Raw genomic sequence first — 20251 nt, 5'->3', positions numbered from 1 at the left:
CCAATATACTTATTAAAATCTTTGATCTTGGTGGTTGAACCAAGGGACATGTAGATTTTGTTCTTCTTTGATGAAAAAGATACCACTTCAATTTCTAAACAATTTCATAACTTGCATATCAATAAGCTGATTTGCATATCAATAAGCTGATTTGCATGTTAAATCTGGCAATGGTATACTACGTGTTTACATGCCGAATTCTTGGTTAGAAATTTTGATATTGCCAATTGAACCAAGGCCAAACAAGTTACAATGTTGTGTAATAGTTTAGGTGAAGGTTGGCAACATTTCTGTATATGACAACACAAATTAAAAAGCCCAGTTTTGGATAGGATCAACATTTAGGTATGAAAAATAATCGTCTGGTAAAGATATAGAAAAATTTGGTCCTGGACAAAAAATTCATCGTATGCAATCCTCATAGCTCCACTGATGATAGTTAGTAAGGCCTAATAAAAAAACGCTCAAGTTTAGAATAGGTGGGGTAGTTAGATATACGTGAGTGTCTAGTTCAGGTAGTTATGTTTTCTGTTGTTTTCCCTGTTGGTTCTGTGTTATTGGTTTCTTCTCATCAGATGTACAGCCATTAAAGATCAGAAGAACAGTGTTACATTGTCTTTATGTCAGTATCCAATTCCATTATTTCTGGCGAGACTTCACAAAAAAATTTCATGATTTTATTATTTTTTCTTGAGTATGTAAAAAAAAAAGTTTAGGGTCGATATGAAAAACTAGGTGAGATTGGATAACCGGAACCAAACAATTATATTTTAGGCCTAATCCAAGACTTATAGGAGTCAATTATTGGGGATAATACTAATTATGGGAGAACCTGGGACTGAATCCTGGGCCTTTAAACAGCAGTATTGTAATTTTGGCACAAAGACCTGCTGCTTGATTTGCATCATTGATTATGTGGTATTGTGGAAAGTGTGAAAAACAAACATGTGTTGACATGTATTAGTATATTTAGCAGGGTCAAGTTTATTTGCTTTGAATTGTGTGAATATTTTACAGCTTAGAATCAACACACTCATTCTGTATAGTAATTGTATAGGATTAGAAACCATTACTAGGTAATCTAATTCATGAATTATATCAGATAAGGTAAATATACAGTGGGTGTGATTAGTATCACTGTTTTTGCTATGGGCTGAGAACCCCCAGGAAGGTGGAAATCTGGTACCACTGGCATAGTTTGTTTCCCCTACATTTTACCATATCATTAGGGAAGCCCTGGTAAAATGACATGTAAAGTCATGTATATTTTATCTACTTCTTGCCTTTAACAAAGACACTGACTATAACCATGAAAATGGTATACCTTTTACATGTTTTATTCTGTTGGAATTTTTAATTTCAACGATTGACTCAGACTAATGGAGCATCACTTCCTTCCCCTCCAATGAGCACAAATTTGTTAAAACTGGATTTCCTACAACCGTCTTCTACTCACATGTTCCCACCCACATATTCCAATAACAAGTTTACAAGTGCAAGTAATGAATGTTATGGTCACCTATCATTACTAGTTTGAAACTAGTGTGAACATTCAGTTTATGCCAGTGTTTTCTATATGTATGACTTGAAAACAAAAGGGGAAATTTACTGTAATATTTCTTTTTTCATAATAACATGATTTTCGCAAAATCACTAAGTAAAAAATTGAAGTTCAAAGTTTCAACAGGCACACCCCATTGGGCATCCCCTTGTCCAGGCCAGGGTTTCAACATGCATTGCTGGTTCTCCCATTAGTGTTATCTTATCAGTGAACCTACTAGGATTACATAGGATTATTCTTTTGTTCTGGGCCAACTTTTTCTGTAGCTTTGTCAGACAAGTGTTTTCACACTTACTGTTGAATTCTTTTTTCAAAGTGAGCCTTTAAACAGAGGTTGCATCCTTTCTTGATTGTATGCAACAATCTGAAAGTCACTAAATAAAATCCCAGATACTTACAATAAGGGATTTTATGTCTCGTTGCAGTTCTCGCGAAATATGCAGATATGGCTAGCAACAACGGTTGTCGAACATTTGAACATAGTCCAGCTTTTGCCGTGGCCATGTGCGATGATGTTGAGAACAATAGTGTTGCTAAGCGTTTGACACTTTCAGCTTGATCACCCTCAAGTGGTTGATATGGATACAATGGCTCATGTGGGATCTTGTGAGATCTGTAGCAAGACGAAAAATGGCTTATTCATCCATTCTGAAAATGAAGTAACACAGTTGATTCATGAGTTCTATACAAATTGTTACACCCTTTGAAAGTATAGCATTCAGTCCCATATGAGTAAAGTATTTGAGAATGGGGAGGGGGGGGACTGTGTCTTCTATGAAGACTTGTTGATAAAGATAAATTGAAAAGTATTTTGAAAAGAAAGTTTGTGTACAGACATGTAGGGGAAGGAAATTGAGAAATAGGAGTTCTGATGGGGGGGAGGGGGTTGTGTTCAGTTAAATTTAGTCTGAAGACATTCTCTCTCATGGCACAAAAAATGCACTTTCTCTCCCCCCACCACCACCATCTTGGATAAGATATATAGGAAAGGTTTATGTCTGCATACAAATCATCAGCAACACATCGTAAATCAGTGTTGAGTTCCTGCAAGAATTCTGATTAATCCAGCCTGAAGTACATACAAATACTAGTTTAAGTGCATGTGAATATGCTTTGACGTCTATTGACCATTCTACTGTGCATTGATGCTCCCCCCTCCCCCCTCCTTTTAATCGAGATATGAGGATGCATCTATGTGTAAACAGGGGTGTTGTCTTTATCATACATTTCACAAACTATGGTTGGTACTCCATGTTGGTGAAGTCATAAATCTAACTAACTAACTACTGAATTGCATTATGGTCGATGTAGTGGACATGTCTTACTCATCAAAAGATGACAGTGTTGTCCTGGAACTAGAACAGTCAGATCAAAACCTGACAGATTGTACCTCATGTAGATAATTATTGAAATGTGAAACATTCCCGGATGAAATAAAGACAGCATATTTATGGTATTTGCATAGCAGTACTCAAGAATTGATGAGTATTTACAAGTAGAGATCAGGACACTTTATTCTATAAAGGTTGTCTTCACCCTGACACCTGACACTTTATTTCTTTCATAGAAGGGTTATCGTCTTCATCAAGTACACCTGCTACAATCAGTAATATTACGTCCTTCCATTACTTACTATAAAGGGACAAGGAAGTCCATTCAGATGACACAGAAAAAAATACCACCACTCACACAGCAAGCAATCTTGGACATATCTGATTTGAAATCTCCCATTTTATTTCATGTAAATTTCATCCCATGATCTCATTAGCTCTGACAACATTCATTAGAATAGTCTACTGTCTTGTTGCCATAGCTGTGTTGCTAATTTTGAAAGGGGGTAGACATTTCCCAGTAGAATTACAGCAGAATGAATAAAAGTAGCGTGTTAAGTACTCTATGTTCAGTACCCAGGGGAACATCCTGGGGGACACCTTTCCCAAATGACTTAGCCACTGATTAACATGATAGTTACAATGGAATCAAGGTGGTGTAGTTCTCAGTTGTCAAGGCCAGCGTTAATTAGAAAGGGGAATGAAATAGTGGTAAGTTTACATGTGCATTAGTAGTGACACTGCTAGTATTATTTCTGATACAAGTTAGAAATTATTTGAGAGTTAAAGCAATGCATTCATTGGTGTACCTACTTCATGATCTTTTAGTATGTGTTGAGGCAGTACATCTAGCTGCACATACTATCTAATGGAGTTGTTCTCATTTGACAGTATTCATACATCATTTGGCGGTATTGATATATCATTTGATGGTATTGATATATCATTTGATGATATTGACTTATCTCTTGATGAGACGACTTTTGGTCTTGATTACTTGTCATAGTTGTATCTTAAAGGCCAAGGTTTCAGTCCCAGTATCTTGCATTAGTATTATCTTATCATCGGAGCGATAAGGAATACACATAGGATTATTGATTTGTTGTTGACCAACTTCTTCAAAGCTGAGCCAGACAACTGTTTATGTCACACCAAAATTTTAATCCAAATCTGAATTCTTCCTTTAATACATGCATCGATTGTGCTAAGGTTTGGGACCCTCGTAAGGCCTATTAATAAAAAAAATTGGTTCCGGTTACCCAAACCCATGTAGTTTTTTCACGCCGACCCTAAACTTTGTTTTACGTATGCGAGAAAAATAATAATAAAATCACGAAAATTGTGAAGTCTTGCAAGAAATAGTGGATACGGAAACTGACATCAACTTGAAAAGACAATCTAAAACTGTTCTTCAAATCTGTAATGGCAGTACATCTGATGAGAAGAAACCAATATGGAATAACATAGACCATATGGAAAACAATGGAAAACATAACTACCTGAACTAGACACATATAAAAAAAAATATTAAAAAATAAAATAAAAAATTTACCTACCCCACCTATTCTAAAATTGAACTTTTCTTGTTCAGCCTAATAGAGGTACCATAATTTTAGTGGGATAGCCTGATAAAACATCTCAAGAACTTGAACTTGGGATGAAATTTATAAATTACCCCCGTAAAAACTTGTATGATATTACTGTAATAAACTGTTGATATGCAGTGTGTTTGAAAATGATGTATCTAACTTTGTTATTTTTCCCTTTTTTGTCCACTTAGGCCAAGGTAGTCCAATGAAAAGCAATCCAGGTACTCCGTCCAAATCCGGTACAAATGGCAAAGACTTGCAAGAAGATTTCATCAAATATTATAAAGACAATGGCTTGGAAGGGTTTGCCAAAGAAGTAAGTGATGTCGTCTCGATTTGAGAGACAGCAAGGGTTCGTGTTGTGAGAAGTGTATTGTCTAATATCTTGTGGCGTAATGGTCAGATCACAGTCTCGGTCAATGGCGATCAAATTTTATTCAACATATGATGAAATATTGTGTGGCGTTCGTTACAAGCAATATTGATTGATTTGAATACGTATGGTACAGGGTCAAGTTTTCAGTTGTTGACTTTGTCAATAACCTCAATATTATGGTTATGTGTGTTACAACTGTGCCGATTGGTGGTTTGACTCCAGATCAGGTTGGTATCTTTTATGTGTAGGTGTTGCAGTATCTTTGTTCTTGTATCTAAGTGTCTGTGTGTTGTATGTCTGTCTCTGTGAGTGTCTTTGTTAGAATGTTTCAGTGTGTTTGTTTGTTTGCATGCATGTGTGTATGTATGTATGTATGTGTGTGTGTGTGTGTGTGTGTGTGCCTGTGTCTGTGTTTGTCTTTGTAGTAGGATTGCACATGGGTATATGTCTGTACTTATGTACGTGTGTGTGTATGGCATGCATACATGTATGTATGTGTGCATGTATGGATGGACGTTTGTGTGTGTGTGTGTGTGTGTGTGTGTATGTATGTATGTATGTATGTATGTATGTATGTGTGTATGTGCGCATGTATGTAGCGACGTATGTGTGCATGCATGTCAGTGATTACACATGTGTGATCTATGTATCTGTGCCAGTATGTCTTTCACTGTATGGCTGTTCCATTCTATAGCCATTGTCCAACAGTCTCAGCCTCCACACAGCCTATACAAACCAGAACAGTCTACATTCAAGGTGCTTTCTTCTGAACTTTGCAAAGATATAATACTTCAGTAAAGATGTGTTAGATATTCCATCTTACCAGTATTTGCCAACTGTCAGGGCCACAGCTTACCAGCATATTTCAACTACAAGGACAATGGGTTGCAAAAGTAAGAAGCTTTATTTTCTACAACTCAACAAACTTGTGTCACCCAGAATTCAATGTGATAAGGAATTAACTGGGTCAACTTCCACGAAGTAATAACATATATATGGGACTGATTTGCATAATTAATTACTTTTGAGAATTTCACATTATCTTAATGTAAGCCTCAAATTTCAAATAGTTTGGTACAGTCGTTGATAACAGAATGCATGTGTGCTACAAAGCTTGTTGGTATAGTCTTTAATTTTTAATGAGTCATTTGCATAATTAATTGGTAATTAGGCAATATCTGCAGAATGCAAGCGTTCAATATCATAATTTGGTACATGTGTCTGTAGACAGTTTATATAGCTTTTAGTTTTAACAAGTCATTTGTAAATTAATGAAATTTACAAATGAAATGATGTACAATGTACCATGTATAGTGTAGCTCAGTATTTTTTCACAATCTCATAATGGGTGAATGAACTTATGGACAGGTCTTACAGAAGGTTTTCAGTTTTAATACATCTGGTTTTGTAGTAGCGTGTCCCAGGGACTGCAGACATCACAAACTAGTTTTCAGTCCTAGATTTTTATAAAGCTGACGTAATTGTTCTCTCTCTCTTGAAGATTGATTAATCGTAAAATGAAATATTTAGTGGCCAATGGAGCAATGCTACGAAATGTCAAGGGTTAGACAGAACATAAAAATAAATCCTTTTGTCCAAGTTGTCATTAACTATCGGCTCATTATCGGTGTCTTTTTTATTGTGATGTCCAATAATTCTACCCTGAAATGGGCGATGAAAGTCCTATCGATGACAATTAGGGATGAGAAGATGATCACATGTAAGTGCCGTCCGCGACAATTTATGAGCTCCCTGTGTATTCATAATCTATACTCTACCAGTTTGTAACATTATGAATTGTCCACCTTTGACCTCCCTGTAGCATCATCAGTATGTGATATTTATACACGATTTTTATTAATGTCTGTTGCTTTCTCATTTAGACTTGTCTAGGGTAGGTTCGGCTATAATGCTGATTAGTGACGCATCACTTCCCCTTCCCTTAGTTTTAAAGTAGTTCTATGATATTTTCACCTAATTTGAAGTGTTTTTTTTTTAAAAAACCAAATAACAAAGAGAAGGTTATTTTCGATCTGTTGAAACAATTTGTTTATCGCCAACCTGGGGAAAAAAATGAATCAAGTAATTCAAAGAAACCGTGTTATGTATTTTCCCATAGCCGAATCATATTTCATTTACATTTCAATATTATTTTATAAATCGAATCTGTCCTTGAAAAGAAGATAGGAGTTTCACATAGCTCTAAGAAACTGTGTATTTTCCCATAGCCGAATCATATTTCAGTTACGTTTCAATATTACATGTACTTTAAAAATTGAGTCTTTAATGGAAAGACACATGAAAAGTCCTCAGAAACGCTGTATTTTGCCAGAGCCGGAATAGTGTTCAATTTCTAGTTACATTTCAAGATTACTTTAAATCTAATCTTTCCTGTATGTTACTTTCAAGTACTTTATTTCTATTTTAAGCTATTGAATTTAATTCAATATAGTAAGGAATCATGTACATATATATATATATAGTACACCTGTATTTCTTTTCCACAATTACTGGAAATCTGGAAATTTTCGTTAAAGACATAATTCAGTTTAATTCACTTGAAAATAAAAAAAACACAAAAGTAAGTAGTGACTAATGCCTTCTAGTACATGAACGCAATGCAATGGACCAGTCTGGTAATTATTATTAAAAACTTAGTCTGAGAAATAGCCGAAAACAGTAAAATTGCAAAATGTTCTATTGTCCAAAATATCTGTGTTTACATTATCACAAAGAGGTCATATACAATGTATTGGATTTTATTTAATTATGAAGTCAGCAGATTCTCAAGTTGAAGTTACATATTCTAGACAATGTCATGTTGAGTAGATACACATTTACATGTTTAGGCCTGTGTCCCGTTTATTTATTTGGAGTGTCAACCAGTGTTTGAACTAAGGGCAATAAGTAGGTAAAATTTACTTGCATACTTTAGACCTTTTTAATCATTGTGCCCTAACAGCATTATGGTTACATGAAACGTAAATTTTGCATGATATCCCCCCCCCCCCCCCCACATTTGTTACTAGGGTTCCCCATCTTAACAAAGACACTGTCAATGTCGTCCTAGATACCAGGGTTTATCGTCATCACTACGATAGAAACTTAACACACAGCTACGTCAAAGAGAGAGCAGAGCATAGAGCTTTGATTAAAGTAGGTCACATGATGTAGGTCATGTCATCAAACTTCTATCGAAGTATAGCATCTGTCGCATGTCTGTTCTGTTGTCTGAGAGATCATCATCACCCACATCTTTTAGGAATGGAGCAATTACTCACACATTTGACCTTTGACCCCAATAGATTACAGACATTTTTAGATGAACACCAAAGCTGTGTTATTAATTATTGGATGACTATTATGTGTGTCTGAAATGTAGAGGTTAGAGTTTGATAAGAGAGATGTTAAAAATATTGATATTTGACCATCTATGGAATCAATTTCAATATGTATGGTAGTCTGTTTATTTGTGCATTTTCTTGATTTTAAAGACAACAGTCCAGATTGGAAAGAATTTTTTTTGTGCTATCATTTTTTCATATCATCTATTATAATACATCTACTATAGAGAAAGCTTGGTGCAAACACCATCCTTGCCATCTCGGCCGCCATGCTTGGCAGGTTTCGACAGTGTTGTGGTCTCCACACTATAGAGAAAGCACGGCAAACACGGACATTGCCATCTAGGCCGCCATGCTTGGCAGGTTTCTACCATGCTTCAAAAGTGTTCTACCATCCATAAGTTTTAGTAATCTTTGAATGACAATATCATAATAATACTTTCACATGAAGAGAAATGGCTTATCCTAATGTACATGTGTGTATGTGTTAAAATAAACATATCAGAGTTTGTTCCAGTGTTGAAGACATGCATATTATATACTGATCAATATGCAAATTACAGTGTCCTTTATATGTAAATTAATATGCAAATTAGCCACCATCCTTGCAGTCTATCCTGGGAGAACACTTATACCATGCATGAGCTAAGTTGAACAAAAAATAGGAAATTTATACCCTGGTCAACAACACATGTCTCAATGTCATAGGTTCTGTGTTTGAAATATGAGTCAAAACGTTCAAAATTGCCATTACTTTCCCCAATTTTTCTTTGATATTACTGTCACTGGTATAATTATGTTATTCTCCAATATTTGTCTTCATTCAACTGGAAAAATACTGGTGACCTAAGGGTTTAGTCCAACTCACTGCTCTGCTAGAGTATCGTCGTGGCAATGATCCTTCGGTCACTCATTTTCCTTGGCAGAATGAAGAAAAATATTGGGGAATAATATCTAATTATATGTCCAACTGACTGATGCATATTTAATTTGTACCTTCAAGACATAATCATGCATGAATATGATACGAGATGAGTTTTTATGAAAATACTCATCTTGGTGAAAAATTAGTTGAACCATGTATTATTGTGAGGTTAATGTCTGGTTCCGACTATGGTTTGCACTCGAAAAGCCCTCAGACAATCTTTTTATTACCATCCATCCCATTATTAAAAGATCAATTATTTAAAAAATGATCACAAGATATCTAATTAAATTTTGTTATAACAAGTGATTGTGTGATATAGGAAATCCAACCAACCAGCAATTTTATAATACCGTGAATTTGAGAACTACCTTATTCATTATTAAATAAAAAAAGTTGTTTGGTTCCGTTTACCCACCCCCACCTAGTTTTTCACGCTGACCTAAACTTTTTTCACGTATTCAAGAAAAATAATAATAAAATCGCGAAAATCGTGAAGTCTCGCAAGAAATAGTGGGTGCAGAAACTGACATCAACTTAAAAAGACAAAATAAAACGGTTCTTCCAATCTGTAATGGCTGTACATCTGATGGGAAGAAATAAACAACACAGAGACCATTTGGAAAACAATGGATAACCTGAACTAGACACTTTCACATGGAAAAAAAATATGATAAAATAAAATAAAAATCTACCTACCCCACCTATTTTAAAATTGAATGTAATCAGAACCACACAATTTTTTTTATTACGCCTTAGTGTTTTGATAGATGCTGGTGGATATGCAAATTAGCTTATCAGTATTGAGGTTTACTTTCGTCTTTGAAATGTGCAGATGTTTACAGATCTTTCTCAGTTGGATTATACAAGTATGATTGCTTATTATTTCATATGCTGGTAAAAGTTGGCTGTGTACAAGCTTTCAGTGCTGGTGATTATGCCACACGAGACTAGAATTGATTGACTGTCCCATTAACCAATCAGAATCCGTAGAGTTCTTTGGCAGTCCAACTAACCAATCAGAATCCATAGAATTGATTGACAGTTCCATTAACCAATCAGCATCCATAGAAATGATTGGCTGTCCGGCTAACCAATCAAAATCTGTAGAATTGATTGGCTGTCCCACTAATCAATCAGAATCTGTAGAATTGATTGGCTGTCCCCACTAACCAATCAGAATCCATAGAATTGGTTGACAGTTCCATTAACCAATCAGCATCCATAGAAATGATTGGCTGTCCCGCTAACCAATCAGAATCTGTAGAATTGATTGGCAGTTCCACTGATCAATCAGAATCCATAGAATTGATTGACAGTCGCACTAACAAATCAGAATCCATAGCAATGATAACAGTTACAGTATAGCACTTTTGCGGTGATTGACAGGTTACAGAGGTGGTGCTGACATACAAACATTCTTCTATCAAAGTCAAATACTTCAGTGTGCATATGTTCAAATACATGTAGTATGCATAGAACAAACTCCTAATTTTGAAAAATGAGTGTATGTGACAATTCAGGTAATATTTTGAAACTAACGCCCATATAAAAATCCGACTCCTAACCATACATGCACTTGTCTATCCAAAGTAGTTTTGTAAATTAGTACAGCTAACATTTTAAAAATAACTCCTGTACTTAAATCAGAAACACTAATCATTACCTGCTTGTAATGGTATCAACGGTAACAGATTATTTTAGCCACACCCCCCCCCCCCCCATTGGCAGATATAGATATCAACATGCCTGTGTCATATTTGTAGATATTTGCATAACATTTGCTATATGTAAATTATGTCATTCTTGTGCTCATCTCAGCAGGCTCACATTTACATAATGACTTCATTTGAATCTAGTCAGTTTGGCTGATGTACGTTATCACTCCCCATTGTGACCAATCAATTTGAGTGTTCATTTACATAATGACTTCATTTGAATAAAATCAGTTAGGCTGATGTATGTTATCACTCCTCATCATGACCAATCAATTTGAATGTTCATTTACATAATGACTTCATTTGAATATAGTCAGTTTGACTGATGTACGTTATCACTCTCCATCGTGACCAATCAATTTGAGTGCACTTTCTCAGAAACCAATTGGTTTGAGTGCTTACTGTTCTAACCACCGTTACATTCATCAGTTGCCAGTGATAGCATTCCAAGCCGTTGAATGAGACATTGAAGCAAAATCTCAGATCTCTCTCCAATCTGGTTATGGTTACCCATAAAGCTATCGTTCATGGTGATTTCAAGATAATATTTTGAAAGGGAGTCCCATGTAAGAATCAGATTGCCAACGTTGTGTACATCACTGGCTACTCAGAAACTTGTCTCGCTGTAGTAATTTTGAAATGAGATTTAGCTAATATTTGAAGCTAACTCCTTCCAAAGTCAGAGTATCACCCTAATGTGTATGCAGTTACTTTAAGAAAGCTGTCTTTTGTAGCAATTTTGAAAATTGTTTTTTTGTGTGATAATTCAACCGAGACTGGCTATAAAAAACCTAATGGAGAAGTGATCCCTAATGTAGATGAAAGCAACAAAAGTGACATCAGTGAACCTGTGGAAATTTATCTGTCAAGTAGATACCTAATAGGTCACAGAGGCTCAACGTTCTGTCATCTATCAGTGATATTGAAGCTTTGAGCTGCAGTCTGTAGAATACAGATACTGCGACAGTGTATTGGAGCTTTGAGCTGCAGTCTGTAGAATACAGATACTGTGACAGTGTATGGGAGCTTTGAGCTGCAGTCTGTAGAATATGGATACTGCGACAGTGTATTGGAGCTTTGAGCTGCAGTCTGTAGAATACGGATACTGCGACAGTGTGAGCTACAGTTCAAAAGAGATTCTGAAGTGTAAAAATATTCTGAACTTCATACTCGAGAAACAGATGGAAAAGGTTATCCAATGGGTCATCATCTCATTAGGGTATTATACGTTTTGTAAATCGTTCGCCAATTAGCCAAACGAGAGTGAAAAAAATCACAGATGGTGAAATACTTTGAATACTGGCTAGAGAATTTGCTATGCATTACTATTATAATTTTTTTTCTTGGAGTGTGACTTTTCTTGGGAGTTTGTAGCAAATAAAAACCTTTTCGTATTGTAGGGCATGGTTAAAGCCTTTTTCCTATATCCAGCTGTGGGGAATGTTTATGTACAACATACTGATGGCATAGTTAGTTCAACAGAACAAGATTCATACATGTTAGATAGTAGCCAGTCCCAATTACGTTATTATTTGTTAGTATTCCAGTGCTGTTCAACGTTGTCAGAAAATTCATTATATAAATAGAAAAACAAAGTTGAATCAGGCCATCTGTGTTAACACTGATATCATGTTCAAACTGTTTCATGACTCAGTTTTCTTGACCTTCAGACTTATTCATGGTAGTTGGTACATTTTATTTTGTCAAATCAGTTACTTATGTATGAAAAATTATGTTGCTCATATACCAAATACAACCATTAGGTATTGTTGCATCTCTCTCTCTCTCTCTCTCTCTCTCTCTCTCTCTCTCTCTCTCTCTCTCTCTCTCTCTCTCTCTCTCTCTCTCTCTCTCTCTCTCTCTCTCTCGCTCTCTCTCTCTCGCTCTCTCTCTCTCTCACCCTCTCTCTCTTTCTCTCTGGTTCTTTCACATTCTCCCTTTCTATCTACGTACCTATCTCATTTCAAATGAACTATCTCCTATCTCATATTTCAAATGGACTCATATCCCCCTCTATCTACCTGTCTCTAACTAATTAATGGACTCTCCCTTCCCTCTATCTACCTATTTCATATTTCAAATGAACTCTCTCCCTTCCCTCTATCTACCTATCTCATTTTTCAAATGGGATTCAACCATTCCTCCCTCTAACCTGTTTCATATTTCAAATGGACTCTTTCCCTTCCCTCTATCTACCTATCTCATATTTCAAATGGACTCTCCCTTCCCTCTATCTACGTATCTCATATTTCAAATGGACTCCCCATAACATTGATACTTATCTACTCTTGACACATCTGAAGTTCACATTAGGCTATCACTCCATTTGAGTTATTGATATTATCTGTATTTCCAGCTTTATTAACCCCCTAACAGATAATAATTTGTTAATGAGTATCAAGTGTCTTGAGCCCTCAACATAAAGGGATGACCAGACTGTTGGGACTATCTAATTATACCTTACTTTGACCTTGAAGGTCATGTTACAAAATCAAGCCATGTCTTACATATCTCTACATAAACATTGCTGTGAGGTATGGTTCATGAGTCTTTCATTACATCGTTGCAAACCACAGCCTCATTTACAGCACCATCGAGAGGTTATTTCAGCAGTGTCGCAGAAGAAATAACAGCTCTGGTTTGCGAGAATACTCTCATTAATGTTTTACATTTACTCTTCAGTGGCTCACTTTGACTTACAGTAGTAAATTTCAAAATTGATTAATATGTTTGTTTGTTAGGTATATTGGTGTAGAGGAGTCACTTGTACATTTCAAAAGCTATATGACGTGATATGGTTCAAGCGTCTATCACTATATTTTATTGTACTTACCATTGAGTGACTTTAATAGTCAATTTCATAATCAAATCTTAAAACTGGTGTTTGATTGTTAGCCGTTCAAGTACCATGGTGCACATGCAAATTCAAACTTTTTGTAATCAACAAGCCATTTCCTGCATATCTTCAACAGTGGAAGTGTGGTTCAAGTGTCCATCACATCTCAAACAATGGAAGTGTTGTTCAAGTGTCCAACACATCTCAAACAGTGGAAGTGTGGTTCAAACGTCCATCACATCTCAAACAACTTGGAAGTGTGTGGTTCAAGTGCCCAACACATCTCAAACAGTGAAGTGTGGTTCAAACATGTACATCTCAAACAGTGGAAGTGTGGTTCAAACGTCCACATCTCAAACAGTGGAAGTGTGGTTCGTGTCCATCACATTTCAAACAGTGGAAGTGTGTGGTTCAAGTGCCCAACACATCTCAAACATTTGGAAGTATGGTTCAAACGTCCACATCTCAAACAGTGGAAGTGTGGTTCAAGTGTCCATCACATCTCAAACAGTGGAAGTGTGGTTCAAGTGTCCATCACATCTCAAACAGTGGAAGTGTGGTTCAAACGTCCACATCTCAAACAGTGGAAGTGTGATTCGTGTCCATCACATTTCAAACAGTGGAAGTGTGTGGTTCAAGTGCCCAACACATCTCAAACAGTGAAGTGTGGTTCAAACATGTACATCTCAAACAGTGGAAGTGTGGTTCAAACGTCCACATCTCAAACAGTGGAAGTGTGATTCAAGTGTCCAACACATCTCAAACAGTGGAAGTGTGTGGTTCAAGTGTCCAACACATCTCAAACAGTGGAAGTGTGTGGTTCAAGTGTCCAACACATCTCAAACATTTGGAAGTATGGTTCAAGTGTCCATAACTACTAGTGCTTTCTTTTTATTTGCCCATGAGTCCCATGACTTACATGTACGTTATTGTCAGAATCAAATGAAAACTGCTTGAATTGTTAGCTGTACTGGTAAGCCTAAGTGAGAGTACCAAATATGTACCATCAACATACATTTTGCAAGCTTTTCTTCATTTGATGATGTTGTTGATTTAGGTTGAAAAGGTGAGAGACAGTCTAGCTTGGAACATTTCTAAAGAGTAATGTTGTCATCCCTGTGACAAGCAGAGATGACAAGGTTCACTAACTTTGACGCAACTAAATGCCCTAGTCTGTCTCATCTCCTGATACCATAGATACAGTTACATAAATTGACAGTCAATGGTGTGATTGGTGGCTGTCAGCTGTTATGAACTTGTCAGTAAGAAATATGAACGAAGTGATATATGCTAATTTGATACAAGGGGCAACATTCATGAGATTGGTGTCTGCTTCATATTTTGAGTCCAGACGTCACAGTTTGTTGTCGTGGTGATACTAGCTGAGATGTCGTAAGAAACTTTCAAAGTTAGACTAAAAGGTGAAGGGAATGAAAGTTAAAGTCGTAAACTGAATATTTCATTTAATAAAGAAAACATTCATATTTTGAAAAAGTCAGAAATAGCTCAGTTGACGTTGTCAAGGACCCCCTCCCTCTCCCAACTAGGGTAGTCTGCACCCCAATCTGTTCTTGTAACTTGTATATCATAAGATTTGCTTTTTTGTCCCTTCTCCAATACTTCATGAAAATTGGTGGGGTGGGGTGGAAGAAATATTCACAAGGGTGTATGTTTAGGTTCATGGGAACTTACATTTTTACAGATCAGCAACTTTTTTGCTGTGAAAGCAAGCATAGTGATCGGAAACATAGTTGTCACGTTAAGGTGATAAATATACAGTGATTGTGTATTCCCTGTAAATATTTCAGTACAGCTGACAGACACTTTTCATACAATTAGGTTACGCCTCGTCCATCCCAAGGTATTTGGATGCGTCCAACAAACCACTGAATGAATTATGTGAGAATTCTGCTACTCTGTGTATACCTGGGTGGATAGTTTATGTGTGTACAGTAGAACAAGGAGGACTTTATCTCATGTCAGTCATGCATCATACACTTTGAAATGTGTAGTCTCTAGACTTTCCCATGATATAGATTGGATGCAAGATAACATCACATTTTCTTTGTGGTAAGTGTGTTCAATATTATAATTGTTGCTGTAATTTTTTTTTGCTGTTTTTTTTTTTTTTTTTTTGAGCAAAATCCGCCAAATTTTTGTTGAAACTGTTCAGTCCTAATTTAGCAGATTACTTGACTACTAGTCATGGATAAGTGTTCTGTATACTTGCTGGACGATAATTTTCAAACATGATGCAGAATTATGGACAATCCAGGCACTTAGTCAAAAAATTGTAAACTTGTGCAGCGGTTCGTAAGGTTTGAAACTAGTTCTGTTTTTGTCTGTTGTGTAACCTTATGTACTGTTCTTTTTTCCCTTGCAAAGAATTAACAAAAAAAGCAAAAAAAAAAAAAAATATTTTTAAAAAACCAACAAAAAACATAGTCAATCACACACAAGCAGGAGCTAGTTCAACATAAATTTGAAAACAGTGTTCATTTTAATCATAAAAAACATATTCTATGAGGAAATACCGTAATTTTTTTCAAAAAGATGGAAAAAATTGAAATATTTTAGGAGTAAATTATACAAGCTTCTCATACCCCTATTATTATATGTAAATGTCACAGTTCAATAGATACACAATAATTTCAAAAAACTTCCAATGTGTCAACACCTGTATCTTAAAAGTGTGTCAAGTTCACAATTGTTCAATTGTTTAAATGGTCACCGTGTTGTATTTTGAGTGAGTGGAAAAACGAGACACTGCAGTGTCGACACTTCTTCAGTTTCTTTAGTTCTTGCTAAGAATGTAGCAGAAGCTTTGTGTTGTCTATAGAAGGTTTCCATATGCAGGCTCAATGATCAGTGACACCTTCTATATGTGCTGGCGTTCTCTCTTGAACATTTTCACAAGAGAGCAAACTGATCAGACCAGGGAGAGAGAATGGGGGTTTTGTGGCTGTGGTGATATTGCTCTTATCAACTTCAAGAGATCACATAGAAATACATTCAAGAGATGACGCAGAAATATCAAGATGGCTTAGGGACGATCACACAGTTCGGTTAGGACAAAAACCCCTTCCCCTAAACAAACATTCACAAGTGTGACATCACACGTTTATATATGTGATGTAAACCATGATGAAAAAAGTGTAGCAGTCACACCACTATGATCGATGCAATGTAAAAACATTATGGTAAACATGAAGTTCCAATCTTATAGTACTGAAATGATGGTAACACATTAAAATACTACCAGAAACCCAGTACTATCTCACATTAGAAGTAAATTTCAATTACTTTATCAACATCTCAGTAGTAAATACAGAACCTGTTACCATTGAAGATGCGAAAGTTTTCAAAAGTTGGTGAAAAGTGCAAAAATGAAGTTCAGCAATCGCATTGATCTCTCCCTAAACAAACAAAGTTTGCTTGTTGATTTTGTCTGACATTGAGCAATTGTCCCTTCATGCCCTAGTTACTTTATTGAGGTAGTGCACCAGTTCTTTATGGTAACACTTCAAAAACTGAGATCTCTTTCTCTTTTTTTTTCTTTTTTTTGAAATCCATCCCAAAGGTGTATAATCGCTACATCCTTCTGCTGGTCATGCCTATCATGTTACAAGTAATGTTCTCTTTAAAGTGATGTTTTTGTGGCCAGTGTTGTTTTGCCAAGGAATGTCTTTTCAGTTTGTAGGTGAAATCAACATGTACAAGTATGTGTGTAGGTGTTCCAGGTATGAATACATTCTTTAGGTGCTAGGTAATATTCATTCATTCTATTATTTCAAATGTGAAAGTAGAACTGCACGTTTAGTACTTTTATCAATAGGAGATTTCAACTTTGCTCCTCTGTTATGAATGAACAGGTACATTCACCAATCAGAATAACATTCACCATCCAATCAGAATAGTTCATGATGATAGGCTCTGATACATGTAGTTGTGGTATGCTGATCTTCACCACCGAAATGGGTCATCTCATGACCTTTGACCTCAGGAGGTCATCTACCTGCCAAGAAATGATATAATGATAGATAAATCTGTCAGTTTTGTTGCCAAACTCCTGTGCATTGATCTTGTGAAAACGGTCAACCATTTCCATTTCTGGTCAACCTCCCAAAGACAACGTCAGCGGGCACGGCCATGTTTTGGTCGTGGTAGGTTCATAGGAGTCAAATATAAACGAAGAAGGATCATATTATAGGTGAATTTGTCAGTAAATGAGACAGATTGGAATATTTAGTTGTGGTCTATATCATGAGAACCAAATTTGGGAAGTTATGTAGTGGTGGAAATCGGGGTGGTTGGATGACACATCACTGATAGTTTTGTAGGTTTAATCTGCTCCAGATTTTGAAGAAACTTGCAAATATACCGTATATCACAAGTGTTCATACATAATCTTCTTTGCAAAAGACTTTGGTATTCACCCATCAAAGGTTTTATATCGTAATTATGTATTTCAAAAAGTCGCATATGATGATGGTCTGTAATAACATCAAATATGGCTGCTGCTCATAGCAGTGTTATTTTATGGTAATGATGCATATCACCTTGTCTCTTTGCCGGAATGTTGTTTGTTTGGGATCTCCCACCCCGCCCAGTTCCCAGTCAGTCCTGATCTGTTCTATCCTTGCATATATTAAAATTTACATCCACCAATCACAGCAGACTATGATGATGTAGCTGTCAGTCCTAGTCTGTTCTATCCTTGCATATATTAAAATTTACATCCACCAATCACAGCAGACTATGATGATGTAGCTGTGATTGGAAAGAGCTTCATCTGTGAAGTAGGTCATCTTGTGACCTTTGACCTCAAGAGGTCATCTGCCTTCCTAGAAATGCTATTAAGATACCTGTGACAGTGTATATGGTGTTAAAAAAAATTTTGATCACAGAAAAATTATCAATAGGTCAAAGAGCTCTGTAAATCACTTTTTTTTTAGGTCGGGTCATTGTAAGTTATTGATGTATGTGTAACATTAGTATGCAACAAAGCAGTTGTCGGTCACTGACATGACCTTGATTTTAATACAGTGATAAGTCTATATATTGATTTGATGTGATGCAGGCATGTTACTCATATGTGGGTGGTAGTTGTCAGATTTGTCAGGTTCGAGGAGTTGTATTCTCCATCGATTAATTTCAACAAGATGGCATAGAGCACTTAAAACACCTTGACTTCTAATACTTTGCTAGTTGGCGACCAGGCATGATTCCCATAGGAATGGGTCCCAATTTTCGTATTGATTTTTACATAAAAATAAAGATGTCTTCTGGGATGTGATTTTCATTTCATCTTTGACACCAGTAACACTTGATTTCTGTAGTTGCTAGTTGACACCCAGGGTAGGCTTCGATCCAGATCAGTTAATTCGAATCAGATATGAATTAACCACAAGTATGGACAGGTGAATCGAATAGACCATTTCAGAGTGCAAACAGGAAATTGAGAATACAGCGCCCTTGCTCAAATTGGGGGTATCAGCACCTCATTGTACCATTTCATAAGAGTTTTGTCCTTTGATATTCTGTAGAAGTGTAAATCAGGGATGTTTTTCATATTGTTCAGACATCGAGGAAAGCAGCAGTACTCTATGATTAACCGAGTAACCTATATCATGTATACCCCCAAGGTACACACAAACAGGAAGTAGAGCGCCACCATGGTAAATTTTGGAAAGGCCAATTGGATCCGGATCAGATTTTGTAGTGTGGACAGGTTTAATGTGTTTTATGTCCAACTTTACTCTAGTTCAATGCAAACTAAACTGACATTTCTGACTTGACAGATATAATAAACAGGTGCACCACTTTATGGTAGATCAAGTTTTATGTGAAATATACCAGACTAAAGATCATTCTTTAGAGTAGATCAAAGTATTTGATGTGAAATCAACTAGTTGAGGAACATACCAACGCCCACTGTATTAAATATCTGACCCTGTATAACCCTTCAACTACTTATAACAAAGTTTGTAAACAAGTCGGCCATTTTGCCTCATTTAATGATGTCTTTGTAGATTTTAAGACGATATAACTACATTTCAATGTTCCTAAAGTTACTAAGGTTTTGAAAACTACACCGTTTCTCCGTGCATTTCATTAAATGTTTTGAATTGGCATGTATTTGAATTCCTGTCAGTCATTAATAGTAGCCATATGGATGAGGAAATTATTTTGGATTTTTTATTTATAAATCAATTTTGTCATGTTTTTCTACTTGAAAAATCAATATGAAACAACATTGACAAAGTCTGTATCTGGTAAATACCTGGGTTACTCCTGGTAAATATTATCTTGTGTGTTACTACCCTTTACAAAAACACTACAAGGGGAAAGAGAACCCTTGTAAAATGACTGGAAAACCCAGATATACCTACTTACTACCACCAGAGAACACTGAGAATGAAACACACTTAGAAATGAGCTGAGTGTGTCATAAAACGTTCCAATGTCAACAACTTGTGAAATGTGTATGACTGCTGTACATTTCATTCCGTGAAATTGATCAGCTGCCCACTGTATTGAAAACCGAAATGCGATATAGTCAGCCTTGTGT

At 36.1% G+C, this 20251-nt stretch overlaps 1 protein-coding gene across 2 annotated transcripts in view; it reads left to right on the top strand.

Moving 5' to 3' along the window:
• The window catches only part of LOC144442851 (transcription factor Dp-1-like), a 54475-nt gene that overhangs the window by 7046 nt on the left and 27178 nt on the right, over positions 1–20251 (top strand). For both annotated transcript variants that reach the window (XM_078132238.1, XM_078132239.1), the window contains exon 2: positions 4673–4797. In XM_078132238.1, coding sequence (XP_077988364.1) covers positions 4673–4797 — 125 coding nt within the window. The remainder of the gene's footprint in view (positions 1–4672; positions 4798–20251) is intronic.

The sequence above is a fragment of the Glandiceps talaboti genome, chromosome 11, assembly GCF_964340395.1.
Source record: "Glandiceps talaboti chromosome 11, keGlaTala1.1, whole genome shotgun sequence".
In the NCBI taxonomy this organism is placed as follows: Eukaryota; Metazoa; Hemichordata; class Enteropneusta; family Spengelidae; genus Glandiceps; species Glandiceps talaboti.
Note: the sequence above shows the minus strand (reverse complement) of the source record. Positions and strands in the feature narration are given on the sequence as shown.